The sequence below is a fragment of the Schistocerca cancellata genome, chromosome 7 (assembly GCF_023864275.1).
Source record: "Schistocerca cancellata isolate TAMUIC-IGC-003103 chromosome 7, iqSchCanc2.1, whole genome shotgun sequence".
Taxonomy (NCBI): domain Eukaryota; kingdom Metazoa; phylum Arthropoda; class Insecta; order Orthoptera; family Acrididae; genus Schistocerca; species Schistocerca cancellata.
Genome location: NC_064632.1, coordinates 470,208,895 through 470,221,824, shown reverse-complemented (window position 1 = coordinate 470,221,824; position 12,930 = coordinate 470,208,895). Strand labels below are relative to the sequence as shown.

Sequence of the window (12,930 nt, the reverse complement as noted above, 5' to 3'; positions counted from 1 at the left end):
GAAAAAGAACGACCAGGTCGCAAGACCGTCCGACTACGACGAAGATCACATCCCGAATGCCATCTGTGATGCGATGCAAGAGCGAAGCCGGAATTACCCAACTCCCTATTCTCCTAGAAAATAGCGAATCAGCATTCAGTGCTGATTCGAAAATTCCCCCACACTGTCTCGGAACATCATTCGCCCCAATAGCGACCGTTCCCTCCAATTTCGAGCAGGGCTTTATGACGTCAGCTAGCCCCAGTTTAAGTTACCAGTCATGCCTCTGGTATTCAGCTGAGGGCACTGAAACTGCCGTTTGACCGGTTACGAAACAACCTGCCTAGACCACCGGCCATCCTGCGCCAGACAGTCGTCCCCAGCAGGGCACGGTCGACAAGTATTCTCAGACTCAAGGGGACAATGCAGTCAGTCGATGCCAGTAGTCTTTGTTCCGGACGCTCCGGAATGGTGAACACACGAACTGCGGTGACATTCAGACGTCTCGCAGGTCGTTTCCCCCCTGCACACAATAGGCGAAACTTGACCGACGTCAGTCGTTCCGCCAGGCGTTTAAGCCCATTGTAAGAATACAGGGAAGTGCAGCCTCCAACCGGAAATGCAGTGTTCCGCGTCCTCCGACGCTCGCCTCGCACAGGCCACCCAGGGAAGTAACCCAACATGCGTAGGAATCAAGTGAAAAGTATTTTTGAGCTCACAGTACGAATACTCTCATTACAATAACCTTATTCGGTCTGTTTCTACTGTGCAATGACATAGAACATTAATAAAATTGATGAAAATGAGAGGCTACATGCACAAGAGGGCATGGAACCTCTCACCGCGTATGGCTGTGGAGCATCGTACTGCGTCTGCAGCAGCAATTCGAGCTGCAGTTAGCACCACGCTGACACAATGAGCTGCTACAAATCGGTTACTTCAAGGACAGCTGCGAGCCAGATGCCCTGTAGCGTGCATTCCACTGACTCCAAACTACTACCATTTGCGACTTCAGTGGCGTCAAGCGAGAGCTCATCTGAATGCTGGTTGGAAGCCTGTTGTGTTTTCTGATGAAAGCTGGTTCTGCATCGGTACCAGTGATGGCCGTGTGTTGGTCAGAAGGAGGGAAACTGCGGTCCTTCAACCAAGCTGTCTGCGTGCTACACACACTGGACGAACCTACACCTGGAGCTACGGCGAGAGGTGCTGTTCTGTATTACAGAAGGAGCACATCCATGGATATACAACATACACTGACTGCAAATCTGTACGTCAATCTGGTGATTTGACTTGTTGTGCTGCCATTCATGAACAGCAATCCAAGGGATGTTTTCCATCAAGACATGTTTCGCCCACATACACTGTTGCTACCCAACATGCTGTCAGTGTGTCGACATGTTGCCTTAACCTGCTCGATCACCAGATCTGTCTGCAATCGAGCACATACGAGACCTCATCGGACGACAACTCTAGCGTCCAGAATGAGATTTTCACTCTGCAGCGGAGTGTGCGCTGATGTGAAACTTCCTGGCAGACCAAAACTCTGTGCCGGACCGAGACTCGAACTCAGGACCTTTGCCTTTCGCAGGCAAGTGCTCTACCGTCTGAGCTACCCAAGCACGACTCACGCTCCGTCCTCACAGCTTCACTTCTGCCAGTACGCCGTCTCCTACCTTCCAAACTTTACAGAAGCTCTCCTGTGAACCTTGCAGAACTAGCACTCCTGAAAGAAAGGATATTGCGGAGACATGGCTTAGCCACAGCCTGGGCGAGGTTTCCACAATGAGATTTTCACTCTGCAGCGGAGTGTGCGCTGATGTGATAATTTCCTGGCAGACGAAAACTGTGTACCGGACCGAGACTCGAACTCGGGACCTTTGCCTTTCGCGGGCAGAAGTGAGGCTGTGAGGACGGGGCGTGAGTCGTGCTTGGGTAGCTCAGACGGTACAGCACTTACCCGCGAAAGGCAAAGGTCCCGAGTTCGAGTCTCGGTCCGGCACACATTTTGGGTCTGCCAGGAAGTTTCAGCTCTAGCGTCATCCACAGCATTAAATGTCCCTGTGTTGCCGGAACAAGTGCAACAGGCGTGGAACTCCAACTCAGGAACTGATATCCGGTACATGTATAACATAATGCATGCGTGGTTGCATGCTTACATTCAAGATTCTGGCGATTACATCTGTTGTTAATTTACCAGTATTTCACATTTGCACATGGCTTATTTCGCGCATTCTTTAACCCGTGATCAGTCAATGTTAATCACTTAAATACGTTATCTAGGAAAATGCATTCCCAAAATTTCTTTACTCCACATTAATTTTGTTTGGTGTTACAAATTTTTTCTATCAGTGTATACTATGTAAGATAGAGATCCTACACACGTCCCCTGGTTTACGCGTGAAGTTTCGTTTCAGTCCGAAGATTACTCGCCGTTATGACCGACATGATGTGTTCTGCTGGCTAGGTAGTCTTCAGTCTAATTAGAAACCTGGTCTGATAATTCATACGCTCTTGCTTTGTCGTTAGGGGACAGTGACAAACTGTAACGAATTCCTTTGATGTTACGTACTCTCATATTCTGTGAAGAAGGGAACCTTTCGTAATATTTAAATTTCTGTCTCCGAAGAAGACTTTGGTAGATTTTTGTTGTATATATGGAAGAAGCCTGGATATACTGGAAGGTCTCAGGTAGATTATATAATGGTAAGACAGAGATTCAGGTTTTAAATTGTAAACATTTCCAGAGGCAGATGTGGACTCGGACCACACTCAATCGGATATGAACTGTATAGTAAATTGCAAAAAGGTGGTAGTTTGAAGAAATGGGACCTGTATAAACTGAAAGAACCAGAGGTTATAGAGAGCTTCAGGGAACGATTGACAAGAATGGGGGAAAGACATACAGTAGAAGAATGGGTAGCTTAGAAAGATGAAATAGTGAAGGTAGCAGAGGATCACGTAGGTAAAAAGACGAGGGCTAATAGAAATCCTTGGGTAACAGAAGAGATATTGAATTTAATTGATGAAAGGAAAAATTATAAAAATGCAGTAAATGAAGCAGGCAAAAAGGAATACAAACGTCTCAAAAATGAGATCGACAGGAAGTGCAAAACGGCTAAGCAGGGATGGCTAGAGGACAAATGTAAGGATGTAGAGGCTCATATCACTAAGGGTAAGATAGATACTGCCTACAGGAAAATTAAAGAGACCTTTGGAGAAAAGAGAACCACTTGTATGAATATCAAGAGCTCAGATGGAAACCCAATTCTAAGCAAAGAAGGGAAAGCAGAAACGTGTAAGGAGTATATAGAGGGTCCATACAAGGGCGATGTTCTTGAGGACAGTATTATAGAAATGGAAGAGAATGTAGATGAAATAGGAGATATATTACTGCGTGAAGAGTTTGACACAGCACTGAGAGACCTAAGTCGAAACAAGGCCCCGGGAATAGATAACATTCCATTAGAACTATTGACAACCTTGGGAGAGCCAGGCCTAACAAAACTCTACCATCTAGTGAGCAAGATGTATGAGACAGGCGAAATACCCTCATACTTCTAGAAGAATATAATAATTGCAATCCCAAAGAAAGCAGGTGTTGGCAGATGTGAAAATTACCGAACTATCAGTTTAATAAGCCACGGCTGCAAAATACTAACACGAATTCTTTGCAGACGAATGGAAAAACTGGTAGAAGCCGACCTCGGGGAAGATCAATTTGGATTCCGTAGAAATGTTGGAACACGTGAGGTAATACTGACACTATGACTTATCTTACAAAATAGTTTAAGGAATCGCAAACCTACGTTTCTAGCATTTTTAGACTTAGAGAAAGCTTTTGACAATGTTGACTGGAATACTCTCTTTCAAATTCTGAAGGTGGCAGGGGTAAAATAAGGGAGCGAAAGGCTATTTAAAATTTGTACAGAAACCAGATGGCAGTTATAAGAGTCGAGGTGCATGGAAGGGAAGCAGTGATTGGGAAGGGAGTGAGACAGGATTGTAGCCTATCCCCAATGTTATTCAATCTGTATATTGAGCAAGCAGTAATGGAAACAAAAGAAAAAATCGAAGTAGGAATTAAAATCCACGGAGAAGAAATAAAAACTTTTATGTTCGCCGATGACATTGTAATTCTGTCAGAGACAGCAAAGGACTTGGAAGAGCCGCTGAACGGGATGGACAGTGTCTTGAAAGGAGGATATAAGATGAATATCAATAATAACAAAACGAGGATAATGCAATGTTGTCGAATTAAATCGGGTGATGCGTCGGGAGTTAGATTAGGAAATGAGACGCTTAAAGTAGTAAATGAGTTGTGCTATTTGGGGAGCAAAATAACTGATGATGGTCGAAGTAGAGGCGATGTAAAATGTAGACTGGCAATGGGAAGGAAAGCGTTTCTGAAGAAGAGAAATTTGTTAACATCGAGTATTTATTTAATTATTTGTATGGAGTGTAGCTATGTGTGGAAGTGAAACGTGGACTATAAATACTTTAGACAAGAAGAGAATAGAAGCTTTCGAAATGTGGTGCTACTGAATAATGCTGAAGATTAGATGGGTAGATCACATAACTAATGAGTAGGTATTGAATAGAATTGGAGAGAAGAGAAATTTGTGGCACAACTTGAGTAGAAGAAGGGATTGGTTGGTAGGGCATATTCTGAGGCATCAAGGGATCACCAATTTAGTATTGGAGGGCAGTGCGGAGGGTAAAAATCGTAGAGGGAGACCAAGAGATGAATGCACTAAACAGATTCAGAAGGACGTAGGTTGCAGTAGGTACTGGGAGATGAAGAAACTTGCACAGGATGGAGTAGCATGGAGAGCTGCATCAAACCAGTCTCTTGACTGAAGACTACAACAACAACAAATGATGCTGATACGATACTGAAAATTGTCCAAAATAGTCCTTTGCAATGTACCCTATACATTTCTAAAAATTGTATTAGTTCCTTCAAAAACATAAATCTGGTGTGCAAACCACTGTCCTACAGTGGGAAATCCCTCTGTGAAATAATGCAATCCGTTTCAGGACGATTGGACGCATGACCCGTTTGGTGCCGACATGGACGAGGAGGGGAAGATCTTCGGGAGAGGAGCCCAGGACACCAAGCAGCTGGCCATCATGGCCGTGGAGGCGGTGCGCCGCCTGAAGATGCGGGGTGTCAAGCTGCGCAGAAACGTCATCATCACCCTGATGCCAGGTACCGTATAAATCTGCACAGCCACATTAAAAAGCGGTTCACAATCGCTTTAATATAATAAGAGGGATATTCACACAAGAACCACTGCGAATATCTCCGAGTTAAAATGTGCAATTTTTATGCATATTTCAGAGAATGAAAGATGTAGTAGGTTAATCTGTTCAGTGCATCCAATAACGAGTAGAGCGTGTTTAGTGGTATCTGTGTGTTAGACAGAATAATGGGAATTCTCACTTCTACTTCACAGTGGAGCTGATGTGACTCAAAGTGGAGTATTCGGGGTCACAGCACAAATAACTGAGGGGCTGAAAACCATAAATCATCGATTCTGAGACGGCAGCATGGTTGAATGCTCTTGACTTCAGTTGACTTTACGGTGAACCCACTTTATCTGTGTTGTGCCTTTACAGTATATACGTCAACACTTCCGTAAAGTTGTCTCGCCGATTTCGCTGATAATCACTTCCATATGAACCCAAACCACAAATTTTCACTGCTGCACGGATGCTCACTGGGTACACTGGCGCCCATTTTTTAATAAAAGCTGGAAGCTCTGTAACTACCGCTCCACCACAACCTCCCGTTCCATGGTTTCGGCATTCATCTCTATAAAATGGAAGACAATTTCAGAAACTTTAAGAGTATTACTGACCTCAGTACCAAACCAGTAGTTGATGTTCGTAGTAACAATGTCCATCTCAGAAATTTTACAGTGATGAAGCTTTCAACGGGTTTCTATGAACTCTTGTTTATAGTAACATATTCTACTCTAGAGTCGTGGCAGGCCACCATCGAGGGAGTACTCAATTTATTTCCGAGGAGTTTGTAGATGTCTTATATACTTAGGTGGAAGCTCAACATGAACCTTGGGCACACAAAGAATTAACAAAACTACTAGATCACATTTGAAACCCATAGACGTAATAAGACTACCAGACTTCATGCCTCAAGTGAACAGACAGTTTTGTCTGAACTTCAAGCCAGAGAACGTGCTTAAGGAAAGTGATGATAATGAGGACAATGAAGTGTTGCTAAGGGTCGTAACTCTGTGTATGATGCATTTTGTTCTTTTTGTTCTGATTCTAGTTTAACATTAGTTACAAGCTATGAACAGTCAAAAGACGCTATTTACTCTAGCCTATGAGTGAAAATTTTGTGAATAAACAATAATTCTAAGAATTCCAGACATTAACTAAAATATCATAACCTGAAGTGGGTACATTACTTTTTTGTAGGAAGTACAGGGTGTTATTCTTGGTTTAAAAACAATCCAAATATATGAGGCTAGTAGTCTGCCCAGAAATTTGAGTTTCAGAAAAATCTATTTTCCTCAAAAAGATGTGTCTCTGCTTTGGGCCCTTATGGTTTCAATGCGTCAATTCATACCGTTCGTGAAGTACTGCCCACACATTGTGAATGTTGTCCATTATTTTCACAGAGATGTGGTACCATGGTTAAGATACAGACTCGTATTCTGGAAGATAGCGGTTCTGATCTCCATCTGGGGAATCCGTGAGTTCCCTAAAGCGCTCAAGGAAATTTGAGGAACCGTTGCTTCTGAATGCGGGGACCAGTATCTTTCCTTAATTGGAGTTTCATCTTCAATTACCATGTCGTCGACGGGACGTGAAGCTTCCTTCATCATTGGAATCATAGCTAAGAAAGCGTCCGTGTCTATTCAACCGGACTACGTTCTTCTGCCAAACAGAGGACGTAAGCTGCAATACAGTGTCGCTCTCTAGCACGCAATGATCACTGTAACGTAATACTTGAAACGGAAAGGCCGAACAATTTTCTCTGATCTAACGTCTCGCGCCATCTAGTCATGTCTGTTTCCCCTTCTAAGACTTCAGATTTAATTTTTCCAACAAGATGGTAAAAATACGGCTGACTTGCTATTACGTCGTTTACGCCGAATCCACCGGTAGGCAAACATTTAGTTTAGGATGATATTTCCCACATTGGCGACTTTGTTACCATCAAACACTTATCATATGTGGCTCTTTGTGTTCTCCAGAATATCCTCTGATGCTGGTCGTAAAAATGTTAAGAATTCGGCATATTTCTTTGCATCAGCAACCCGTGTATAACGAAATGATGAATGAGACGGACGTGCTCCATTTCTTTACACATACTGACACTCAACGGATTCTGAAGTTTCACTTCAGTATACCGGTGGGGATTACTCAATAGCTGACATTGAGACTGCTAGCGGCGGTTCCTTCTTTTCTTTTTAAATAACTCCAACATCCCCATTATTTATTGGGTGTATTCCCATCTTCGCCTTACTTTTTACAGTTTTTACCCTCTAGTACCCTGGAAGTCACAGCTCCCCTTGTACCTTGGAAGATATTCCCTAGTCTTCTACCATACTTACTACCATCCTGTCCCTTCTTATTGTCGGTGAGTTCCGTAAGTTCATTTCTGTACTAGTTCTGCGGTGAATCTCCTAATTTGTTCTCTTCATAGTCCACCTATTTTTCAACCTCGATCTGTAGCACCAGATCTGAAACGCTTAGATTTTCTTCTGTTCCGGTATTCCCACAGTACAATATTCAGTACCATACAACTGCATGTTCCAAACTTATATTCTCAGAATTTTTTCCCTCAGATGTTTGACACTAAAATATTCCTTTGGCCAAGAATGTACTTTTTCGTAATGTTGGCCTGCTTCTTCTGCTTCTCATGTCATCCTTGCTTCGTCCATCACGGGGTGTTTCCAAGATAGCAGAATTCCTTAACTTAGTCTACTTCATGATTGTTCACCAGCCGAGATCTTACATCTCTCGCTGCTCTAATTTCTACTACTTTCATTATTTTCGTCTTTCTCCGGTATACACTGAATTCATAATCTGTATTCATTAGACTGTTCATTCCATTCAACAAATTCTATAATTCTTCTTCATCGTTATTGATGATAGCACTGTCATCACCGAATCTAAACGCTGATATCCTACCTTCCTTTCCAACATTTATACTTGAGCCTAACCATAATAGCAGGTGCCAGTTCGTATTTGCCTGCCAGTCCACTATAGAGATGAACAGACAGTAGCCTTGTTTACAGTGAGATTTGACTCATTTCGTTTTCCAGGAACCCTTTCTTTACGTAGCGTTCTCAGTCTCCATTTTATATGCGCGATACTTCTGCCATTGCGAGTAATTTTTCCTCCTCAAACAGCAAATCTAAGACTTCAGGCTTTTAATTTCTTCACCCATTTCGCACATCACCACCTCACTCAATTCCACTACACAGCATTACATTACCCTTCTGAAGACACGAACCATTCCATTTACCTGATGTTCCAAATCCCTTGCGACTTTCTACTGAACGACAGCAAAGTTAAGTTTTAATTTTTCGACCTGAACTTCACTTTCCGTATCTCATTTGTTCTTTGTTTTCCTGGTTTTTACTTTGCTGATTGTTCATTGTGTTGACTGAATGACACTGGGGTGCCATTAAAATTGGAATTACTGATATCTTGCAGTTACAACTCAATCTCCAACGAATGTTTCCAAATCTCGCACCTTAAAATTATAATAATTCATTTGTATTTCCGTTGTATCGCAGCCCGGCTGGATTTTCAAGTGACCAGTAGTACATATTCCGAAGATTCATTTGCTCATAGGCTGATGACTCAGGAATATACACAAATCGTACATGGGTTACATGATTGCTTACAGATGGTACATGAGGGCTTAGGTTTGTGAGATGTCTTCTTCCGACAACGGGACAGTAGCTTCCGGCGCTGTTATCTTGTTACTATTTCGTCAAGTTTCACACGTGTTATGTCGATACCTCTTTGAACGTTCTTTCCACTGTCTTAGAATAAAATATGCAGTTTTGTTAAAACACACACACACACACACACACAAACTTAGCGTAATAATTTGAGAGCTATAATAGTTAAAAATTACTGCCCTACACTATAAAATTCGGTTTATAGTCCACCAAAAGAAACAACTCTCCTCTATGCAATAATTTTGCTTTCCGTACTTTTGGAGGAGGTAGTATGGATGAAAACAAGAAAAAATTGTCTAGTAAACATGTGCTCTAAAAATTGCATGCCTTAAGAGCTACGATCACCTGTTCAATAAAAGAGATGTGTTTCAAAGCAGCGAAGATGAAGAAGTGTTCATAGCCTACGTTTACTGAACTTTCTTCCCTTTTTTGATCTATACTTCCACCTCTCAAATTATTTAAAGCAAAGAGCTTGCAATAGAAGAGATTTTTTTCGCAGTAACGAAGATGGAGAAAAGCTCATAGCTCTTAAAGTATGCTTATTAGAGCCCATGTTTACTAGAGCATTTTGCCTGGAAAGGTTGTTCCTAACATATCCTTGAATATTGACCATTCCCCCTGGGACACCCAGTATAATTAAACACACATGCAAATACGATGCATAAAATTGCTTGAAGGAATTTAAAAAGTCTGTGTGGTTACATAAAAACCAGTCGCTGGTTTTTTCTGAATTTGTTTATAAACTGTCGTGACGCCCTTCGTGTTTAACTAATCATCGGATGATTATGAAAAGCCAAAAGTAACAGATCTTATGTTACAAATCTGACAGAAAAAAGACAAATTTTCATATGTATTCAAACTGAAAACCTTGTAAGGTTTTTTACTCACTGGTTTTATGCAACATACCAATTGAGTTTTTATAAGTAGAATCGAATTTTTGCCTGTGGTTGAGCAAGCAATTTTTTAAATTTTTTGTATACTGACATGCACGTTCAGTAACTGTTTTTTTTAATGTAAATGTAATATATATGAAGATAGTAACTGTTCTCGAAGGAACAGATACCACTGATGACCGTGCGGCTTCTCTAGAATAAATGATAATTAATTGAAACCCTCAGCGGCCGACAGGTGTTGTTGATATACCTCGATACACTTGTCGGTAGCTGAGGGTTTCAATTAATTATCATTTATTCTAGAGAAGCTGCACGGTCATCAATGGTATCTGTTCTTTCGAGAACAGTTACTATCTTAATATATATAGTTAAAGGCTACCCAGCCACTGACCTTTGTCTGTGCGAATGCGCACACCTTGCCCGAACTCTTACGGGAATCGTCACCTTAGTGTGCGCGAGTATGAGTGTATGGGCCAATATTTATTACGTACATTACGTATGTAGGTTGTGGACAGTTGGGAATGTGGGTCTCACGGGAAGCGTGCAGTCGCGCTATTCATCTGTGTCCTCGGTGGCTCAGATGGATTGAGCGTCTGTCATGTAGGAAGGAGATCCCGGGTACGAGTCCCGGTCGGGGCACACATTTTCAGCTGTCCCCATCCAGGTATATCAACAACACCTGTCGGCAGCTGAGGGTTTCAATTAACTACCGTAAATGTAGTACTTACCTTGGTCACGAATTTGTGTGGCGCTCTTTAAGCGTGAATGAACACGGTTGCGCGACCATGCGGCCCTCCCTACACACAACGTGACGCTGGCCATTGCTTGTATCGTATTCAACAGTTAGGGTCGATCTGCGCAGATAATGGAGCTACCTGTTATTCTACGTATTAGTAATGACAGTATTTCTGCATCAAAAAGTGTATTCTTTTTAATATTGTTCGTATAGAACTGTTCTCAAGAGAAATTTGCGTTACTGTAAGATTTGTAACATAACATCTGTTATTTTTGTCTTTTTGTTTAGGTCATCAGGTGATGGGTTAAGCCCGCCATGACAGTTAATAAGCATAATTCAGAAAAAAGGTAGAGATTGTTTTTAAGGAACCACCTAGCTTTTTTGAATTGTTTCCAGTAATTATATTCATAATGGTTGCATGTCTCTACAAGGACCTGAAGTCTAATTTAAAATACAGTAGAGTTCAAGAGTAAATGAAAGACCCTTCCTTTGGCCGGATTCTTTAACTGCATTGAAAATTGTTGTCACTGATTTGGTTTAGCTTATCTGCATGTTCGGTGGCTCGCATTTTCCGACGTATCGCCATGGTGCAGATCGTGTAGGAAGAATCACAAATAGCATTCGTTTTCTCTGTGAAAACATAGCTACAAGCTGGCCACTTACATGACTATTTTATGTTTTAACTCTCATACTTGTAATCCAACGACGTACTGTACATATTAAATTCTAATAATTTTGAAGTACTGCTACTGAATAAAAAGTTAGTTACATCTCTTTCATCTGTCACATTTATTCCTGACGAATCTGCTATGTATGTTTTGTGTAAATAGGTTAAAGTCTAAATCCGTCAGATGATTTTTATCAAGTTAACTCTAATTGTTTACTTGCATTAATCCTAGCAGTCATTGATAATCAGTTTTCTTTTCTGTTACAACAACTTTATGCGAGACTGAGTTTGCGTTGACTTAAAATGATGTGCTTTAAATATCTCTGTTTCTCAGACGAGGAAATAGGAGGCGCAGATGGCATGGAGAAATTCGTGCAGTCTGAAGACTTCTATAAGCTGAACGTTGGCTTCGAACTGGATGAGGGTCCAGTTTCGCCTGAGGAGGAATACTCCGTTACCAATGGCGAAAGGAGCTCATGGAGTGAGTGTTGACTTATTGATTGTGTACTATAAATTTTCAGTATAGCTCATGTAACAGTACTCATACGATTCCTCACGCATGTCGTTGAAGGAGAACATCGATATATGAACAACCTCGTGATGCCTCACGTACATGCACAATATAATTGGTGTGTTCGTCGCTGTGCAAACTGATAATGCATATACAGGGTGAGGAAAAATTGTGTCATATAATTTTAACCCTGGATAGCTGAAGCCAGTAGGAACCAAAACTACTAATGTTGTGTAGGTCGACAACGCACAAATTTTAAACTACGGAAACTTGGCGCCACGCGCTCCGATTGGCCGCGGAACTGCCCTGTTGCCGGATGCTCCGGACAATGCATGACCGCGAATGCTCTGCCTGCCAGAAATCGCGATGTAGCCAAGGCGGTCCGCACACTCGGTGGTAGCTCGCCAGCCTTCCACTCTGGGGCCCTGGGGCCGAAGCGCCGGCGTCCCGACACATCCATTGTAGTTTCATGATAAGACGTACCAGGAAGAAACCCCCGAGTATGGTCTTTAAAAGATTCCTGGCATTGCCCTGATGTGATTGGCGGCATGTTGAATGCGATCCACTAATTCCTCTTCGTTTCTAGGAGGTTCGCGTCCGAATGAGTGAACTAGAACCTTAAAGAATCCCCACAGGCAAAAGTCCGCTGGCGTGAGGTCTGGTGATGGCGGGGGCCATGTCCTACGAACATCTCTGCCAATTACCCGGCCGTCGAAGAGTTCATTTAAACACCCATGTATATCACGACTGTTATGTGCGGGCGCCCCATCATGCTGCAACCACATGTGTAGCCGTATGTCCAGGGGAACACCTTCCAGCAGGCCGGGTAGAAAATAAAAATGTTCAAATGTGTGTGAAATCTTTTGGGACATAACTGCTAAGGTCATCAGTCCCTAAGCTTACACACTACTTGACCTAAAGTATCCTGAGGACAAACACACACACCCATGCCCGAGGGAGGACTTGAACCTCAGCCGGGACCAGCCGCTCAGTCCATGACTGCAACGCCATAGACTCTCGGCTAATCCCGCGCGGCGCAAGCCGGGTAGAATTTCTTGCAAAACGTGAAAGTAGTTTGCCCTGATAAGTCGAGGAGGTAGACGGACCGGCCCAAACAGATGGTCACCCACAGTGTCTGCCAAAATGTTGAGCGAAAATCGTTCCTGCTGTCCGTGGTCGTACGTGACGTGAGGATT

The 12,930-nt window shown here is 42.5% G+C and overlaps 1 protein-coding gene across 1 annotated transcript in view; it reads left to right on the top strand.

The window, feature by feature from the left end:
* Positions 1-11,715, top strand: part of LOC126092832 (aminoacylase-1-like) — a 45,997-nt gene extending 34,282 nt beyond the window's left edge. The window contains exons 3-4 of the mRNA XM_049908562.1: positions 5,017-5,188; positions 11,558-11,715. Of these exons, the coding sequence (XP_049764519.1) occupies positions 5,017-5,188; positions 11,558-11,715 (330 nt within the window). The remainder of the gene's footprint in view (positions 1-5,016; positions 5,189-11,557) is intronic.
* Positions 11,716-12,930: the final 1,215 nt, after the last annotated feature.